Source organism: Leptodactylus fuscus, chromosome 8, assembly GCF_031893055.1.
Source record: "Leptodactylus fuscus isolate aLepFus1 chromosome 8, aLepFus1.hap2, whole genome shotgun sequence".
NCBI classification, from domain to species: Eukaryota; Metazoa; Chordata; class Amphibia; order Anura; family Leptodactylidae; genus Leptodactylus; species Leptodactylus fuscus.
Window position 1 is genome coordinate 3,761,926 of NC_134272.1, and position 21,150 is coordinate 3,783,075.

The 21,150-nt window shown below is 49.1% G+C and overlaps 1 protein-coding gene across 2 annotated transcripts in view; it reads left to right on the top strand.

Annotated features, from left to right (window-relative positions):
* The window catches only part of TRRAP (transformation/transcription domain associated protein), an 85,015-nt gene extending 70,011 nt beyond the window's left edge, over positions 1-15,004 (top strand). For both annotated transcript variants that reach the window (XM_075284746.1, XM_075284747.1), the window contains 8 exons: positions 1,567-1,766; positions 1,904-2,165; positions 3,798-4,023; positions 5,350-5,567; positions 8,275-8,459; positions 11,305-11,508; positions 11,915-12,109; positions 13,785-15,004. In XM_075284746.1, coding sequence (XP_075140847.1) covers positions 1,567-1,766; positions 1,904-2,165; positions 3,798-4,023; positions 5,350-5,567; positions 8,275-8,459; positions 11,305-11,508; positions 11,915-12,109; positions 13,785-14,069 — 1,775 coding nt within the window. In that variant the 3' untranslated portion in view covers positions 14,070-15,004. The remainder of the gene's footprint in view (positions 1-1,566; positions 1,767-1,903; positions 2,166-3,797; positions 4,024-5,349; positions 5,568-8,274; positions 8,460-11,304; positions 11,509-11,914; positions 12,110-13,784) is intronic.
* The last annotated feature ends 6,146 nt before the right edge of the window (positions 15,005-21,150 follow it).

Genomic DNA, 21,150 nt, shown 5'->3' on the forward strand with positions numbered 1-21,150 from the left:
CACATGTAAGTAAGGTAGTCAGCCTCCGGACCCTGCACCATACACATGTAATAAGGTAGTCAGCCTCCGGACCCTGCACCATACACATTGTAAGTAAGGTAGTCAGCCTCCGGACCCTGCACCGTACACATGTAATAAGGTAGTCAGCCTCCGGACCCTGCACCGTACACATGTAAGTAAGGTAGTCAGCCTCTGGACCCTGCACCGTACACATGTAAGTAAGGTAGTCAGCCTCCGGACCCTGCACCATACACATGTAATAAGGTAGTCAGCCTCTGGACCCTGCACCGTACACATGTAATAAGGTAGTCAGCCTCTGGACCCTGCACCGTACACATGTAAGTAAGGTAGTCAGCCTCCGGACCCTGCACCGTACACATGTAAGTAAGGTAGTCAGCCTCCGGACCCTGCACCGTACACATGTAATAAGGTAGTCAGCCTCCGGACCCTGCACCATACACATATAATAAGGTAGTCAGCCTCTGGACCCTGCACCGTACACATGTAAGTAAGGTAGTCAGCCTCCGGACCCTGCACCGTACACATGTAAGTAAGGTAGTCAGCCTCCAGACCCTGCACCGTACACATGTAATAAGGTAGGCAGCCTCCGGACCCTGCACCGTACACATGTAAGTAAGGTAGTCAGCCTCCGGACCCTGCACCGTACACATGTAAGTAAGGTAGTCAGCCTCCAGACCCTGCACCGTACACATGTAATAAGGTAGTCAGCCTCCGGACCCTGCACCTTACACATGTAATAAGGTAGTCAGCCTCCGGACCCTGCACCTTACACATGTAAGTAAGGTAGTCAGCCTCCGGACCCTGCACCGTACACATGTAAGTAAGGTAGTCAGCCTCCGGACCCTGCACCGTACACATGAAAGTAAGGTAGTCAGCCTCCAGACCCTGCACCGTACACATGTAAGTAAGGTAGTCAGCCTCCGGACCCTGCACCGTACACATGTAAGTAAGGTAGTCAGCCTCCGGACCCTGCACCGTACACATGTAAGTAAGGTAGTCAGCCTCCGGACCCTGCACCGTACACATGTAAGTAAGGTAGTCAGCCTCCGGACCCTGCACCGTACACATGTAAGTAAGGTAGTCAGCCTCCGGACCCTGCACCGTACACATGTAAGTAAGGTAGTCAGCCTCCGGACCCTGCATCGTACACATGTAAGTAAGGTAGTCAGCCTCTGGACCCTGCACCGTACACATGTAAGTAAGGTAGTCAGCCTCCGGACCCTGCACCGTACACATGTAAGTAAGGTAGTCAGCCTCCGGACCCTGCACCGTACACATGTAAGTAAGGTAGTCAGCCTCCGGACCCTGCACCGTACACATGTAATAAGGTAGTCAGCCTCCGGACCCTGCACCGTACACATGCACACCTGGTATGGCCGAGCATGTACGTGTGCTTAATGTTAACAGCGATGGCTGAACATGAAATAATCATTAGGTGGTCGCCCTGTCCTGCAGACATCAGGGGGTTAATCCAGTGTCTATGGCGGCCTAGATAAGTTTCATAGAATTTGGGACTATATATGATTATCTTTGTCACCCACACAGACTCTGGCCAGCACCAGCCCAGCTCAGTCGGTACCCAGTCCCATTCTGCCTCTGACCCAGGACCCATCAGGGCCACGGCGCCCATGTGGCGGTGCAGCCGAATTATGCACATGCAGAGAGAGTTACATCCCACCCTTCTGTCCTCCTTGGAAGGCATCGTAGACCAAATGGTTTGGTTCAGAGAGAACTGGCACGAAGAGGTAAGTGCTGAGCCCCAAATTCATCTATTTCGAGTTTAAGGGTGCCCATATGATCACTAGGGGGCTGCTTGGTGTCCATACACTTGCTGTTCTAGGTCACCGACAGGCAAATTCTGATGATTTTTTTCTCTTTCCAGGTCCTCAGACAGTTGCAGCAAGGACTGGCAAAATGTTACTCGGTGGCCTTTGAGAAAAGTGGAGCTGTTTCCGATGCCAAAATCACCCCTCATACTCTGAACTTTGTCAAGAAGCTGGTCAGCACCTTTGGTGTGGGGCTGGAGAATGTCTCCAACGTCTCTACCATGTTCTCCAGCGCGGCCTCCGAGTCCCTGGCACGAAGAGCTCAGGCCACAGCGCAGGACCCCGTCTTCCAGAAGCTGAAAAGCCAATTTACAACAGGTAATGTGAGATTGTTCTTTATATTCGGCTTCCTTCCCTACCTGATAGTTAGTAGTCCACGAGTTGCTGGTGGATCTCTGCTGTATCCAGGGATGTCCTTAGGATAGATCACCAATATGTGACTGAAGGGGTCACAATGCTGTACATATCACAGGACTGTACATATCACAGGGCTTGTGTTTGGTATTGCCGCTCAGCTCCATTGACTTGAATGGGACTGAGCTGCTGCTGTACTGGGTGACCAATGAATGTCACATCATTGGCACAGAGAAGAGGCCATTGTGCTGGTGAGCGCTACGTCCTCCTTTTATGAAGTTGATTCCTATGGTTCCCGGGTTGACCCCACTGATCACCTAGGCAGAGCCCCTGTTCCGAGTGGCGCGGTGGTCATGCCCGTGCCCTGCTGCTCCGTTCAGTGGAGCTGATGGAAATGGGTGAGCCTGGAATTTTGTCCCATACACCTAAAGCAGCATGACCCCCACCCCACTGAAATCCCTTTGGACCCCTGATCTAATGATTGGTGGGGTCCCGGCCATCATAGACAGTGACAACCCTTTACACCCCACCGTCCATCTTGGAGTACACCCACCCCATGTAAGCACCTCCGCTCTTCTATGACTTGCAGGCCGTCGCCTTCTCGGGCGTCGTATAGGGCCGTGATATGGAAATTGGCTGATGGGATTCACTTCAAAGTGGCTTCCAGCATTAAATATGACCTACATATCTGGAGCCCATTAAGTCTTTCATGATGCAGGCTGTGTGGCACAACAGTTGCATGACAGGAGATAATGGAAGACGTGAACCATGTGATTAAATTTAATGGATGAAGGCCAGCAGGCTAAAAGGCAGCCGTGTGTTATCCGCCAGTCCCGGCCATTGTTCGCACACCATCTGAAATTCAATTGCGGTTAATGCTCTGAGATGTTGCCTTCCTTCTGTTTAATGCGTCTACGTCGCTTCCGGAAATGCAGAGAAAGCCGAGCTAGATTAAGCACCCCGATCTATTTATATCCAGATATTGTAAAATATCTCCGGACCGTTGGGAGCTGAGGAAAGCTTCTGCCTGGCGAGGAATGGGCACATCTCATGCACCAGGGACTCGCAGTCCTCCGGAGGATAGATCGCAGCAGATGTTTTTTCTTCTTCTTAATAGTCTAACGTCATTCAGTCCGTCGCTGGTCGGGTTTAATGAGCGCTGTGCAGCTGTGTTCGGAAGCCTTCCTAATAAAACCCGCTCTGATGTTGCTGCGCTGTAGATATGCGCCGTTTTTTTTTTTTTACATTGTGATTGCATCATTAGAAATGGGAATTACGCCCTTTAAATGCATTGGTTCAGTGCAGCGTGTGGTTCGGGGACTGTAAAAACGTGCACTTAAAGGGGTACTCCGGCCTAAGGGTCCCCATATGGACTGCATAGCTCCGCGCTGTGCCAGCAATAACCATGCAAATTCCACAAACTGTGAAATCTTCAAGGAACCTTTGTCTATACCAGCAGTGAGGTTGCCATATTGTCTAAGCTCATGTCTGCGTCTTGTCTCCCGTGTTTCGTCTGCAGTCTCTTTGGGTTGCTCGTAGACGACGTCTTTCTCATCCAGGTTCGTCCTCACTTATTTTCTCCTTTCTCTTCTTCAGACTTTGACTTCAGCGTCCCGGGCTCCATGAAACTGCACAACCTCATCTCCAAACTGAAGAAGTGGATCAAGATCCTGGAGGCCAAGACCAAGCAGCTGCCCAAGTTCTTCCTCATCGAGGAGAAATGTCGCTTCCTGAGCAATTTCTCTGCCCAGACGGCGGAAGTGGAGATTCCCGGAGAATTCCTGATGCCGAAGCCAACGCACTATTACATCAAGATCGCCAGGTACCGTGCAGACATGACAGGAGCGCCGTCGCAATGCCGATCGCCGGCCTGATCATGTCTTTGAAGCGAGTTCTGCTCGCAACTTTGTGACCTTCCAGCTGTCAGAGCGTGATGAATTGTTTATTAACATTGCCATTTTGGGTGCCACTCTTAGCGTTACCTTGCTACCTGATTGTTCTGGAAATGTCTTCTCATTTCTCTCGTTGCTATGACAGTTCTGGGGCATTGTCCTTCCTTGGTAGTAAAATGCTAGAATACAAAGAAAAATTGAAAGCGGCCGACTAATGGCTTCCCAAGTGACGTCCTTGACAGATACCGGCAGGCTGGGTCACAGCGATGCTTTAAAGGGATCTTGGAGAGAATGAATCGTATTGACAAGGCACAAAGGGAAAGGGTTAAACATGTATACGCAGAATCGGACCTGACCCCGAGACTTGTATTAATATGGCCGCACTCTGGTCATGTGTTATATCAATTCTGTACCTTCAGATATAGATGGCCGCCATATATACATCAGTCAGAAATCCGGTGAGGGCAAAACCCAATGTGACGTCTCCTTTACTAGGTTGGTGTTTGGTTCCTTCCTTTTGGGGACTGTAGACGGTTCACAGCTCCATTTATGGACCCTGTTTTTGCACTGGGAGGTACAAGGGTGATCCCCATCCATCTCCTGCACCCCCATAGACTCATTGGCGAGCCCCAGCCAAAAAACCGGACAGGGATAGGACTTGTCCTGAGTTTGTCCCCGGTCTCTTGGCCCCCTTACATATCCCTGAGATAATGGGGCCATAGATGCGGACAGGCCGTGGTGCTGACTGATCCAGATAAGAGACTCCTATAGTAAAATAAGAAACCTCAGCCTTGAAGATAGTTTTTATGTGAGGCCAAGAAATAGATGTAAGCTGGAAGGTTTCAGCTGCGGCTTCATCTCGCCATCGCGCTGATTACCTCCCCGCATACATTTACTACTTGGCAGCGCCTCCATCTCCCGAGCACCTTCCCCTTCACCGAGAACAAGAGCTTCTCCTCATTTTACTGATTGGACTCAGAATCCAAGAAAACGAAACCCGACATCCCTGCTGTTTCATCCCCAGGCGCTCGTTTTAACCCTTAAAGAGCCAGCTCCGCACTCCGGGGAAGGAGGTCTCATTTCCTTTTTGGCGCATTTAGATGAGACGTCCCATTTATTGTCCTGTTTATGTCGTGTGGAGCGAGACGTCCCTATCAGTAGAAATGACCCAGTCTCACGAGTTGGCGCCAAGAAGGTGCCCCGAGACCCCGCGGGCCGTGTCATTAATGGGAACTCCTTGTGGGTGTTTTTTGTAGGTTTATGCCCAGGGTAGAGATTGTCCAGAAGCACAACACGGCTGCCAGAAGACTCTACATCCGAGGCCACAATGGGAAGATTTATCCGTATCTGGTCATGAACGACGCCTGCCTGACCGAGTCGCGGAGAGAAGAGCGCGTCCTCCAGCTGCTGCGACTCCTCAACCCGTGTCTAGAAAAGAGAAAGGAGACCACAAAGCGACATCTCTTCTTTACCGGTAAGTCGATCCTTCTCAGGGGTCTTACCTGAAGTGCGTTTCCTTCACTGTTTTATTGGCGACTTGTCTGTTTTAGTAATTACTGGTATTGCCCATGATCTGGCCGTTGTGCAGCTCCTTTCCCTATAGAATCCTCTGCATTGTGCTGTGTCCCCTGACAATGTATGTAGGATCTGCCAATGATACGTCATCCTTCCATTGTCAAAGGGGTGTGTCCCCTACTCTGTCAGCACGGATTGCACAGGGGCGCCCCCAGCTGGTAACACCCATTAGACTGGTGGCACACCCTACCACTGTCAGCGATGGCCTCCCTACATGTTTATGCAGTACGTTGCGGCCGTTGCAGGGAGCGACCTCTTCCAGCTAGATCTGCATTTCTGGTTGATAAATTATTGATGTTTTTGCTCATGTGGGGTTATGTCTTCCATTATACGCCGGAGCCGTCTGCCGAGATGGTTATTCCCAACCCCCTACTCGAATTAACGGGAAAGGGAATGCGAGATCCGTCTACTGATGAAGAGACGTCACGTGACCCGCATTGTGCTAATGAGCCAGTAATTATCAGATCGCACTTCTCCCCCCATCTCTTACAGACCCCCTGGATTACAGGCCTTACTTAACTCCTGTGTCTGCACGCCGCCGCGGACCAGCGTACCTGAGCAGGACTGGAGACATGACGGAGTAGAGCGCCCGCCAGGGACACGTTACATGGCAGACTGTGTTAGGGATGAGATTAATATGGCAGATTGCTGGTTGTATATCTGCGGTGCACTGGTGGTACTACAAAGCCCAGCAACTGCGGCCCTTCATGCTAGTCTGGCAGCGGGAGAATAGTCCATAAACTAACTCTGCTAAAGCGCTTCCATATAGGACAGATCAGATAAGTAATGGCGTGTAGTCAGTATATTAATCCTATATACCTAGGGTGACGTGTACAGAGTATGAGCAGGTCGGGTCCCTCTAAGTTTTCACGCGGAGACTCGGCTGCAGATCTTGTTGTTTTGTCCTGTCGGTAATCCTGCGCAGGTAAATATTTATTATGATTTATGTGAGACGGTCGGACGTCTCCTCTAATCCCATAATGTTGATGGTAATCTCCGGATGACAGTCTGTACCTGCTCAGCCGTCTGTGCCAAGGCCGCAAAGGAGGAGGTGAAGTCATAGCAAACTGAGGATAGAACCGCCCCCTTGTCTACTGTAAATGTAACCGCCCCCTTGTCTATACTGTAAATGTAACCGCCCACTTGTCTATACTGTAACACTATATACTGTAGATGTAACCGCCTTCTTGTCTATACTGTAACACTATATACTGTAGCTGCAACCACCCCCTTGTCTATACTGTAAATGTAACACTTGTCTACTGTCACACTGTATTGTAAATGTAACCGCCCCCTTGTCTACCATCACACTATACATGTAACCGCCCCCTTGTCTACTGTCACACTGTACTGTGGATAGATCATTTGTTGCAGACCAGCGCTATGTCTGACTTCCAGCTGAGACTACAGAGTTTGGTCCAGCATTGTGGTCAGAATACCCAGCACAGCGCCATATATTGCATAGTGGTTGTGCCTGGTATTGCAGCTCAGTCGCTTTCACTTGTCCGATGAACTTGACATCACTTGGCCTATGTCGCAGACGTTGTGCTGATGTATATCATGGCTGTGGGTGGTGTACAGGACACAGTACACCTTGTAGCTGCAGAATTTCCTGGTACGGTATTATAATAGTGGTGCTCAGTGCCCTGTGTGAGCCTGGCTTCCCCTCCCCCTCCCTTGCACGTTGTACCCCGGGGGCCGTACGTTCATTATCAGATTCACCTAAACAGCATCTTCATATAAAATGTCCAGGAAATCTGCCGTCCTGTGAGTGTTTTGCTGTTCAGAGACGCATTTTTTTCCCCCCTTTTCACTGATTTCCATAATTATTCGGCCGTGGCGAGCGGCGCGATGTGATGTAATGCCGGCTCAGCACAATGTAGCGTCTGCCATTCCTGCGAGGGCCGTGGGACAGAACGAGTCCGCCATAAGTAATCGGACGTGTCAGCTCTTCTGTATTTCCAGTGACATTGTCATACTATTCCTTCCTTATCGCTGCCATGTCATGTTCCTCTGTTATTCCTCCAGGAAATGTTTGTTGGTTTTACAGACTGGTCCTGTCTAATCCACAGTCAGGCGACCTTCAGCCTCCTAGCTGTTGTGGGACTACAACTCCCAGCATGCAACCTTGCCCTGCAATGAGCCAGCCAGCCCATGGAGCATGCAGGGAGTTGTAGTTCCACGGCAGCCTAGGTTGCGATTTCTGCTCCAATCCGTGTTGACAATGTCGGACCCTCCTAACGACGTATTTCCAGGAGGAGTGACAGAGGGCCGACATCTAGTCAGTTTTAAGAATTGCTCCAGAATTGTGTTTGTTTATGAAGTAATAGAAGTATTTACTGAGCAGACGTGTCAGGGGCGCCTTTATGGGTGACGGTGCCCAATGTCATTTGTTACCCCGCTCTCTATGCTTCGAGGTGTCTTGTGCCCACATATAAGGTTCCATTGTCCATTCTTCCTTGTGGTTGGTCCGGGGTCAGGTCATGTGCTTGGCTAGTGTCTTGCTCCTGCCGAGGTATTTGCACGCGCCTCCTCCGCGCCTCCATTACTATTATGTTACATTAATCAATTTCTTCTTCTCTCTCTCTCCTTACAATAATTTCCAGTCCCCCGTGTCGTGGCCGTCTCACCGCAGATGCGTCTGGTCGAAGACAATCCCTCTTCTCTCTCCTTGGTGGAGATCTATAAGCAGCGTTGTGCCAAGAAAGGCATCGAGCATGACAACCCTATTTCACGTTACTATGACAGATTGGCCACGGTTCAAGCGCGAGGGACTCAGGCCAGTCATCAGGTACGGGATCTGTGATTAATGAAATTGGAAGCCGCACTGTAGAGCCGCTCTGTACCCTGTGTCGCCTTCATCACCCCGCGGTATTCGCCGCCGTGCAGCTATGACACTGGGAATGAGCGCCACGTAAGATGATAATAAGATCCGTCATCCCAGCAGCTGGACGGGACTAGTGCAATGGTCATCTCTCCAGGAATCCAAGTATATATATATACATGGCGTAGTCCTGCACTGTATGCAAGAGTCATGTGATTGTATAGACTTCTAACATATACGGTTCTGTATGTACATAATGTTATAGGATAGCCATAGAAAAATGTCAGGGAACACATCCTGCACAGTGAAATCCCACTGCAAAAATTTGCAGCTCCGTGACGGCTCGTTGCAACCCCATAGAGATGCATTTAATGCAACAGTCACAAAAAAATCCGATCCTGTTGCATGACAGTGAAGCCGATGACTGGTCGCATGGCTGTGTTAGTTTCCGCCAGTATTCCTGAATTTATTGATGGCCTATACTATGATAGACTCACAATCAGGCCACTCACTGTTCCCTTGCTTGGAAATAAGGTTGCAGTACCAGACACAGCCACAGCTGTATGTATGGCGCTGTGATTGATTAATAAACATTGCTCGTGGAGCAGCCATTATTCCACTGAGTCTGATCCGCACCGACCATACATTGATGGGGCTTCAGGCTGGTTCTGACCCCAGGTCATGTGATGTGAATCGGCCCCTCCTTCCTTCCTGCAGCGTATATTATATATAGTGGGTCCTCATTGCACAAGTAAAATTGGGAGAGGAGGGAGAAAGCGAGCAGAGTGATCCGGGGCTGAACACGAGAGCCAGGTCAGAACCGGCCCGGTCCAGCTTAGCATTAACCCCTTCTCCCACCTATATTAGTACATCGAGGGCTTTAGGTAGAAGATCAGGGCGATCATACAGGATTACCAGCGGGACAATGTAGTAAGATGGTCGCCCCCTACTGCACCCGCCTAGGTGGGAGGAACCTATCCTGCAAAAAAGACCCCAAATTGCTGCATTTATTGAATCTGAAAGGTTTGCTTAGTGCGAAGATGAACAACCCATTTTTCTTTTTCCCTTTTTGGTTCTTAAGGATATACGCGCCTTGTTCCAGGAGTGGTTACAGGTGTGTGCTTGTAGTTGTGTCTCGCTCCTGGAGCCGGTATATACCATGTGTGCACTCAGGTCACTTCTCTATCACCCCACTCTTTTGGTTGCAGCGGGTGTCACCAGGGTGTCTGTCACTTCCCCGGCCGGGCGCCCTCACTCCGGGGTTAGGATTAGCATTCTGCAGCAGACACAGCAGATGAACGCTCGGCCTCCAATGAGTTATGAGACCTCGTGGCTTAATATGACAGAAGTGTTAATATCCAATAAAGAAAGCAATTTCTCTAATTGAAGCAAATGGATTGTATCATAAAAAAAAGGAAAAAATGGCTTCCAGTGCATAAGATTTTATTCTGTAATTATGTGGCGGAGGTTGTCCTGCCGGCTCCGCGCGCCCTGCACCACGCTCAGTCTCTATTTCTCAGCTCTAACCTACTTTTTACTGCTAATAATTCCCCTGCAGTTTACTGAACCCTCTATAAATAATGTGCGAGGCGGCTGCTGCCGACTCCAAAGATCTATCAGACTGTGCACGGTATAGTCTATGGAGGTCCATGGAGGTGAGAAGGTCCCGGGCAGGGGAGACGGATTGCAAGAATAAGAGGCTTCTGTTGGGTATTGAAGCTTTCTATCTACTGCCCCAAGTATAGACTGCCTTGGATTCCCTGGGTTTTATTGACTCAGATTCTGTCCATTCGATTCCATATCCAAATCTAGCATTAAAGGGGAACCCGACTCCAGACTTTGTGTTAACGCCAGTCAGCTGCTTACAAGGGCTCATGTGTCAGTGCTTTTCCTTCTACTTGAATGGAAGCAAATCACATAAGCCTTCTTCTAGATGAAGAGAGATCACCTGGAGACTCCTCCGAGCTCGGGCTTAGGACTGGCCGACAGCTGTTCCTCCACCTCCCCTATTACATGCGTGTTTGGCTCCTCAGTTGAGCGTACTTGGGATCTTAATGGGGTCGGGGGAGGAAGCCAATGTCAGACCCCTATAAGGAGCCAAATATAAGGAACGGGCTTGCTACAATCAAACAGGCCTGACCCTTGTTTTGGCCGACCCTTGTGGTTGGGAGATGGTTGGCTGGTCCTGCCACAATTGGCCAACCTTCAGCTGATGTCTATGGCCACAGCTACTGCTGTGTATGGAAACCGATATGGCAATCTCACTTGGTTAGTCTTTACTTATGGAGCTTTATTACCCAGTGTAGACAGCCGATCCCCTCAGGTTAGGTGCCATATGGGGGGCCACAATTGTGCACCATGATTCCTGTCGGGCCCCGCCTGATTTCTCATCTCTTACATTTAATGCTATAGCTCTTTGGTGTTTTACTCAGGACTGTGGCGTCAGAGTCGGGAAAAAAAATTCTAAGTGTAGCAATATTGTCTAATAATGAGATACAATCTGTTACTTATTTACTGTCCTCGGAATCCATCACTGACTTTCTTCATGAATCGGAGGATCCTGCTTGTCAGAGTTGGAGTTGTCAGAGTAGTCGGAGTCAGTGCTTGGTCCCTGCTATTGGTCTCCTGCACCTGCACAATATTCTGCACGGGGTGATATTGCTAATAATGTTCTTCCTCTTCTTCTCTCCCTTCCTCACCTTTCCCGTCTCGAGGCCGCGACTATAAAGCCGCCCGTCAGCTCCTGAAGCTTCTAGATGACTTCCAAGGCCTTTTCATGGTATAATAAGAATCTTCCCTTGATTTGTTGTAGGTCTTACGAGACATCTTGAAGGAAGTGCAGAGTAACATGGTGCCGCGCAGCATGCTGAAGGAATGGGCGCTTCACACCTTCCCCAACGCCACCGATTACTGGACCTTCCGGAAGATGTTCACCATCCAGCTGGCTCTGATCGGCTTTGCAGAATTTGTCTTTCATCTGAACAGGCTGAATCCGGAGATGCTGCAGATTGCCCAGGTGCGTGGAGTATTAGAAGGCGCTGCAAACATCGCACCGTTCATCAGGGCGCTGGAGCGGAACACGCCGCTACAAATCCTCCTTTAATTGTACGCCGGCCTCACCCTTTCAGCGCCAGCTGCTCGTGGACCTCTGCAGCGCTTGTTTGCTGTGTGCTTTGGATTAGGCCGATGTTTGCCGTGTATCGCAGGAGTATACAGCGGCTTAGTGCAGAGAATACATGGAATCATCCTAAAATCTGCTGCCGATTCTGCCGCGACACCCAAGAGCCGCAGCTCTAATTTACCTATAGACCTAAGTGGGTTTAGGATAGTTGGTAGGGGGCAAACACCCCGACGGACACATTGGTAGAGGTTAGAGGTCTTCTTTATATGTTACCTAATCCCTTCTTCTCCTTCACGTTTAGGACACCGGAAAGCTGAATGTTGCCTATTTTCGGTTCGATATCAACGATGCCACCGGAGACTTGGATGCCAATCGCCCCGTCCCCTTCCGACTCACTCCAAATATCTCAGAATTTCTGACCACCATTGGCGTGTCCGGTCCGCTGACGGCTTCCATGATTGCCGTCGCTCGTTGCTTCGCCCAACCAAACTTCAAGGTAAATGTCGCACTCGCGTTCCTTCCTTGCTCCTGTTTTGTACATTTGGACACTTGAATTTCTAACCTAACATAACGCTGCCCCCTATGGATAAAAAAAATGGGGTCTGATTTCTTTTAAGCTGCTTGATGGGCTTTCCATCATTGATCCATTCTTTGGGTGGGACAACAGATAAAGATCCGTCCGACACCCTGGACCCCTGCGGATCAGCTGTTTGTAGCTGTAACATCATTCCCGTCTGCTGCACACGTTGTGTGATGTCACATTCATGAGTCACATGGTGTGCGAGCGGCTCAGTCCTATTCAAGCAAATGGGCTGATCTGCGATACCAAGCACGGCCCTGTGCAGCGCTGATCAGCCGGGGGCCCAGAGGCCAGACCCCAGGCAGTCTTAACTTGATCACCATTTCTAAGGATCGGTCATCCATTATTTATCCTGGAATCCCCTTTAGCATTCTGCATATATCGCAATCCCGGCCCATTCCCTGGGTAAGCAGTAAATTGTAGGGTCAGTCTTGTTAATACGAGGTCCCCTGCGCAGGGTGGAAGGTATCCAGAGGAGGCAGCCATAATCATTTCCTTGCACATTATCTCATTTCCACCCAAATTCCTCTCTCTGAACATTTTCGGGGCCGTCCAGTCACAGCAGCTGCTATCGTTTCCTGCCAAAGCCATTGAAGCCGGTTTGCTCATTCAGAAGCGCTGGCTCATATATTTTATTACAGAGGGTAGAACATAAGATGCAGAAGTCTGTGCACAGTAGATTAAGTAGCGCGCCATGTCTCCTAGAAGTAAACCCCAATACTCCTATTAATATTGCATGCTGGGAGTTGCTCTAGGCCAGTTCACACTGTTGCAAGGCTCGCTGCCTGTTTTTCTGCTAAGTGGAGTTTTCATTCATATTGCATGTGACTCTCATCCGGATCTTGCTAAAGGCTCGCCAAGCCCATTTTTTTCGTTCCTTAGGAGGTAATTGGATCCCGTCCCCTCCTTGACATCCATTGCTAATGATACAGTCACACAAATCAAATGCATTGTGGTTTGGATTGTGTCATCATGGAAATGTGTCAATGACCCGTGAAGGTCGTGTCCAGGTGGATTAGTCACTGCCGACCGATCGAGGGAGATCCACTAGATTTAAAGGGAACCTGTCGGGGGTATTTTGGACATTAAACCACCCACAGTTCCCAAATAGCCTGCCCCTAACCCTGTAATTGCATGCATAACAAAAAAAAACTTGCACCTGTTCTGTACTCCCAGCACCTGCGCATTTGTTCAATGAAGTCGGAGGAGTGCACCTCGATTCCACAAATTCAGTGCCTTGGGCGCGTGCGCAGCAAACCTGGGGTGCACTACTTCTGCTTCAGAGAACAATTTGCACCCCTTACCACTCCTCCACCCTGGTTCCCTTGTGGACTTTGGTTGTTGCAGTCACAAGTGTGGCGGGGAGAGCAAATACTGGCGATAAGAGACTGGGGGCGCAGCAAAGCCTCAGCAGGGGCTGCAAGGGGAGTTTTACTGCTTTTTGTTTTACATCATTGCAAACTGCTTTAAGAAATGGGGCTGTAAAAATCCGTCAGGAAAGGGTTAACAGAGCTCGCCTTGGGTTCGCCAAATCCTCTCCTCCCTCGGCTCACCTGAATGTAATTATCTAATTTCCCCCCCTCTTGCTCAGGTTGACGGCATCCTGAAAACGGTTCTGCGTGATGAAATAATTGCCTGGCACAAGAAGACACAAGAGGACACGTCTTCCCCGCTATCGCCGGCCGGGCAGCCCGAGAACATGGACAGCCAACAGCTGGTATCACTGGTCCAGAAAGCCGTCACCGCCATCGTGACCCGGCTGCACAATCTGGCCCAGTTCGACGGAGGGGAGAGCAAAGTCAACACACTGGTAGCGGCCGCCAACAGTCTGGATAACTTGTGCCGTATGGACCCTGCCTGGCACCCCTGGCTCTAACTGGGCGCCATGTGCTTCAATTAACCCCTGCACTACCAAGTGGATCAACCCTCAGGTAACAAAGGGGTTGTAAAGCTGTGAATTTGAGGTTCTTTTGTTACTTTTTGTACAACTTTTTTGGGTTGTGCCATGTCCTGGACTGACCGGCGCTGTGGGCCGATGCCACGGGGTGCGGCCCATGTGCTGGGCATTTATCTGCGGCTCTCGGAGGAAGCTAATCATGTTTACAGAAGACTTCTTTCTCATGTCATTAAGCGCTCGGCTTTCTACAAAGAGAATATTGATCTCCTTCAAGTTCAAACACATTTCAGAGCTTATAAAAGAGCCGCTATAGAGGAGGCCGAACACAATGGGGCCCCGCACGGACGCACAATGAGGACTACTCCCCTCCCCCCGCTTATTGTGCTCTTTTGCTTTATACGAACCAAGAAAAGGAAGAAAAAAAAAATTCTTCGGGAGTTGTAATATTTTATATTTTTTATTAGCGGCGAGGATACAATGCCGCCATGGTTACTTTCATATGCCGGGGCAATGTTCACGCCAATGGTTCCTTTAATAAGACTGGGCTGTACAAAGTCATGGATCATGTATAGATTTTTTTTTTTTTTCCCTTGTTACATAAAGTTCTTGTACAAAGCCGCGCTCGGCGAGTAAGGAGTCTGCATCGCGCTCACCAAGCCATTTGTTATGTGAATGTAGTGAGGCGGGAGCCCGCGCGGCGCACGCCCCCACCTGACCAATCCTTTGCTGTTGCTTTTTCCTTTGCAGTTTGGGGAATTGTCGGCGCTGATGAAGGGGGGGGCGGCGGGTTTGTATTTTTTTAAGGATTGGTTAGGCTTCTGTCTTGCTGTTTTCTAAATGCCCAGTGTTAAGACAATTCCTTCTTACGAGTCTTTGTACATCCGTTTTCAAAATTAAAATATTTTGAAAAACTTTGTGCGCTTTTTTGTCCTTCTGTATTATCTGACGTTATTGGGTTATGTAGGTACAGTGGAATTTGGTGCTGATTTGGGGGTGCATCGAGCCCTAAATACTGTCCTTAATTTGTCCCCTCAAAGCTGGAAGCTGAGAAGGTAAGTGTCCTGCTCGATCTTGCCGCAGATTCAGCTGCACAACTAGCGCCGCGCAGCCTCAGGGCCGACTAATCTCCTCCATCGGGGTCTAATCTGCAAGAGGAAGGTGAAGAGGGATTGGAGTCTCGGATTCCTGTTCTGTCTCCACCACGTGAACATTGTCTTGCAGTTTCCTTCTCCAGGGATCGGGCCGGTATCTGTGTATATAGGTTTGCTATCTGGCCTTATCCGCACTCACAGCTTTGCAGTAACATTGTCATTCAATCTCTCGCTCTCTGCTGACTCTGCCTCAGTCTACACAGCAAAGCTGAACCGTTAGGACAGGGATAGGGAACCTTGGGCTCTCCAGCTGATGTGAAACTACAACTCCCATCATTCTCCATTCACTTCCATGGGGATTCCAAGAAGAGCAGAGCCAGTGTGCATGCTGGGAGTTGTAGTTTTGTAACCCTGCATTAGGAGGTGCGAGCCGCTTGTGATTGCTCTGGTGGCAACTGTGAGAACTGGAAGACTTCAGGATTATTATAGATCACTTGCCACAAACCAGAAACTTAACATAATACGTAATGATGATTTCCTCACATCTTTGATCATAACTTTGTTCCTCTTTTCTTCCCAGAATTGTCGTTCATGGAATCGGCACCTGGGGGTGTCCATATTGAGGTGTCCCCTTATCCAGTCAGTGCTGACCGTGGGGTTTGTAGTGACACCTTTTACACAAGGGGAATGGTCGAAGTCCAGTTGTCCATTCTTTGACTTCTAGTAATAAAGGGACGGGGCGACTTGCCGGAACCACTTTGGTGACTTCTCTGCAATGCAAAGGGTTAAAGCAGCAGAAAACCCAAACGGAGCGGACTTACTGCGCCCTGAAAACCGTTTCTCTGACACTGCTGGTATAATATATTGCAACGCGCTGTTCACCTGTAAACTTGCTGCAGGTCATGTGAAAACTTGTCTTAGAGGGGGTGTCGGGGGTGATGGGTGTATTCCCTGCACTGGGTAAGCTTTATTACGCCCCTATTTATTACGCCTATTAACTCTTTCCTGTCCCCTCTGCTAACACTCCCATTCTCAATCACATGACCAATCCCACTTTTGGCCAAGGCCTGCAGCCCGAGTAGAGGAGCCGATGATGTGTCAGGGTCGGGGTAGCTTCATGGGGGTGAGAGTTTTGGCCTCTCCAGCTGCCTTCATGGCTTCAGGCTGTGTGCTAGTAATAGAGCTGAACTGGTGCAGGGAATGTACTGGTAGGCTTTATTCTGGATCCATGGAGTCTGACCCTGGGACCGCCACAGATCAGCTGCCTGCAGCATCTCTTGTATAAAAGCTGCTTTTTACTCATAGGCCGCTGATGTCACTTTTTCGTCACATGACCTGTCTGCAGTTTGGTCCGAATTTAACTAAATGGGGCCCGAGCTGCAACACCAGACGTAGCCCCTACACAATGTACAATGTAAAGAGACTGCAGCCCTCATCCGAACACCGTGGTCTCTCGAAACAGCTGGGTCGTGGGGTTTGGGGTGTCGGTCTCCCACCAGTCTGATATCGATCGCCTGTACTAATCTGCCCTACAAACCTGGAACACAAACCTTTTACAAGATGAATTTGCATGGAAAAAGGAGTAATAAATATTTAGGGCCCCTTGCACACGGGACAATGTGGACAAGATGATCCGATCCATACGTTGGCTAGACTTCTTGGTCCGAACCTAGTCAGGAGACCCTGGTGATCTAAGATACTGGGGCCCCGGGGTCCCCTCGGCTGTCCACACTATATACAGGACAGAGGAGCCAGTAACCCTACAACATACCCTAACAATCCTCTTCCTCCAGCATCCTAGAATCCCGAATCGCAGATGTCCTTGTGAGCTTTCCCATGATGTGAGCTGGGATGACTTTCATAGATGTGTTCATGACGGATAATCGGATCACCCCGGACCTGAGCGATCCCATTGCTGCCAATTGTACCTTATTCTCTGAAGATATTAGATTTGCAGGTTCTTTATTGTCCGCACCCCGCACTCTTCTTTAAACTGACTCTCTGCCCGCCAGATGTGGCCATCAATATTTTATAACCTACTACATGAGGACATGGCGGCCGACTGATTCCAGGGAAGGATGCAAGTGCCGGGAGCAGCCGCTCTATATGTGCGGTGATGGTATAAACGTGTGGCCGGTCCGCGGGGATTGGTGCGAGCAGGTTTGCGGATTTGTGATGCATTTGGTTAGCCTGTCTTACAATGGATGGGATCGCGACTACTGCGCTGGTAATGCCCCGAGATATAACCTCCTGAATATTTGATAAAGAGTCTATTGCACAAGGACGCGGCGCTCTATAGTGTGCGCTGTCTGATCAGGGCGCTGAATCCTCCCTCAGGTCTCCGCATAGTCTATAGGGCGAGGCACTGACGCCACTGTCTTATATTATTTACTCCGGTTCTGTAAAATGGATAAAAAAGGTTTTATCAGCTTAGAAAAGTTCTGTCTCTTTAGAAACCGCTGCATTTAAAGGGACACCCAACCTAGAAGTCAATGCCATAGTAGACCAGACCTCTAGATGTGCGCCTGGTGCCCGGTTTGTCAGTCTGCAATGATTTCTGGATGTTCATTGCAGGATTGACATGACGGAGAGGCAGAATTTGGAGCTGGTTTTGAGGCAGGGTCAGGAAGGGACATTCAGTCCAGGTTCTACTAAACTTACCCCTCCTGGCCTGGTTGGCCCCTACTGGCCACTTGACATGTAGTATACCCAGGCAGATGCAATGACGTGTTGTGTGTGCGCGTGCGCCTGAACTAGTGACTACAGCAGTCAGATCGCAGTGACGTTGGCCACGCTGAACATGCAATACGTTGGTTGAAGCTGCAGGTGATCTCCAGGGACCAGGGGGATGCCAATGTCTTACCCATGTCGCCCTGTCCATTCTGCAGGTGATATATTGTATTGTTAGTAAACAAGGAGATAAGGAATAAGTACAAGGTCATAGAATGATCGAAACATCAGACCTTTCTGGATTTAAAGGGGATTCTCCATGAATGTGTTGCCGGTTACTTGTGATTCTACCGCTGGGATCACCACCAATCTCGAGAACTGAGGTGCCCAAAGTTTCCATGTACAAGTGCATTGCATTCATTTCTATACCATGTACAAGTGCATTGCATTCATTTCTATACCATGTACAAGTGCATTGCATTCATTTCTATACCATGTACAAGTGCATTGCATTCATTTCTATACCATGTACAAGTGCATTGCTTTCATTTCTATAGGGTCCCTGTATCTCCTGCAGTTCTGTAGTTCCAACATGCCTGAGTGACCTCTGCTCCGTACAGGTGGCGCTGCACGGTATCCCCTGTTCTTGTCCTGTTCTTGTGCTCAGTGGTATCTCAATGGTAAGAGCACGCTTTATTATGGGGCCACTTGCTTTACTGTACAATAAAATATCTGAGGCTGTATAGTTATAACCCACCACTAGGGGGAGCTAAAGAGCTTACTGTATACAGTGTCATATGGAGTCGGCTCCATCTAGTGGTGGATTCAGGAAGATGCCATTTCATCATCTGCCTCTGTCTACACCAGAGATTTACAGCAGAAGAAGAAGGAAAGAATCTCCCACAATGGCGGAAGCTTTAGACTTCCTTCTAATTCCCACAAGAATGACTTCTATTATTTCAGGTAACGGTTAAAGAAAGGAAAAGAAGCTGAGAAGAAGAAACCTTGTATTATCGCCGCATCTCGGCTGTGTATATAAGTGAAATGTAATTTGGGAACTTTATGATTTTCTCCCCATAGAGGTTTTCTTAAACCTTGAAGTAATTTCCTTGGACGGAATTCTTTTTAGACTTCAGGTGCTCGCTCAGTAAGATTATTAATTCACAATCCAGCCTTGAAGACACCTTGTCATTCACAATAGAAGACGTCTCCGGGGTATAGCCGCCTCCTGGGAAGACGTCTGTCCATTAACCAGTTCCTGGAGAGGATTCGGGTATCACTAAGGCGCTGTTCACATCTTGTTTTATGGCTGCACTGGAAGTTTATGTCGGGGCCCGTATGTCGCTTTATAGGGACACGTTGGGTATTGACTCTGATTGTAGGAATACGTATACTGCGATACTGCGGGATATTCTTGTGCCCTGTGAACTCTTATCTATTCAGTTATCAATGACCTTCCCTAAGATACACCATGTGATCCAAAGTATCCAGACACCCCCAAATACATACATATTAGGTGCATTGTGCTGCCCCCTACTGCCAGGTCCTCCATATCAGCAACATCGTGAGAGAGCAGAATGGGGCGCTCCGTGGAACTCACGGACTTGGAACGTGGTCAGGTGATTGGGCGCCACACATCACACAGGTCAATGCCAAACGACGCCTCGCTTGGTGTAAGGAGCGAAAACATTGGATGATTGAACAGTGGAGAAACGTTGTGTGGAGTGACGAATCACGGTACACAATGTGGCGATCCGATGGCAGGGTGTGAGTATGGCGAATGCCCGGTGAACGTCCTCTGCCAGCGTGTGTAGTGCCACAGATGGCGGTGGTGTTATGGTGTGGTGGTGTTTTTCATGGAGGGGGCTTGCACCCCTTGTTGTTTTGCGTGGCACTATCACAGCACAGGCCGACATTGATGTATTAAACACCTTCTTGCTTCCCACTGTTGAAGAGCAATTCGGGGATGGCGATTGCACCTTACAACACGATGGAGCACCTGTACATACTGCGCGGCCTGCGGCGGAGTGGTTACACCACAATAACATCTCTGGAATGGACTGGCCTGCACACAGTCCTGACTTGTATCCTATACAACACCTTTGGGATGTTTTGGAACGCCGACTTGGTGCCAGGCCTCACCGACCTACATGGATACCTCTCCTCAGTGCAGCACTCCGTGAAGAATGGGCCGCCATTCCCCAAGAAACCTTCCAGCGCCTGATTGAACGTCTGCCTGCGAGAGTGGAAGCCGTCATCAAGGCTAAGGGTGGGCCAACACTGTATTGTATCCAGCATTACCCATGGAGGCGCCACCAACTTGTAAGTCAGCCGGCTGTCCGGATACTTTTGATCACACAGTGTATGTCATCCATAAGTGATTGATGGGGTCGGAGCCCCAGGACCCCACGATATTCATGTGTCATGGCGGGGGGGGGGGGGGGCCTTATAGTCGTCCTCCAGCGGGAGCCACTCCGCCATCTCTACAAGCTGATGAACTATAATGCACCATTATCAATTAAAGGGGAAGCGCGAGATTAGAATTTAGAGGCTTTTATTCTATACCAAGGACTGTGACTATATTGTGAATGAGGTTGAGCTGCAATACCAGGTACCACCAGCTGGACTGGAGAGGCGCTGTTTACAGAAAAATCACAAATCCTCTAACATGATGTAAATCCTTTAATATCCCCAATGATTCATATATTACACCTATATTCTACATGCACAAAAACATGAAAAACCTTACAGCCATTATTTGTATTGCTTTGATGCATTTAAATTGAGAATTGAAGCGACTTTGTGAATTATCTTTATTTTTTTTTTCCGTTTTGCATCTTGTCTGCTCTATAGACCTCTATGTCACCAGGGTAACAGACTACACGTGGCCTCACCCTGCAGTCAGACGCTTCTTACACATACATGTGATATGGGATAGGGGCCCCGCGGTACAACTATACAGACCCTAACCATACGCCGGACATATTTATGGGTAATGTTTGGGTCGGCTACAATGTTACTGATTAACTTCCCACACATAGAGCCTTGTTCATATCACATTAGTGTAACCTGTCGCTGTTCGCCATGGTCACCTATAGCACGTATACGTTATCCTACACATCTCAGTACAAGGCTCTGCCCCCAAATAATGGCAATATGAAATCAGAACAGAAAGTTCCCTGCTAAGAAGTAACGTCTTGTCCTGCACAACGGAAGGAACTTCCTTAATACTCCAAACTCGACCATGACTGACCTATTAGGTGGACGTCCTGAGCAGATTCCAAGGAACACCAGGGGGC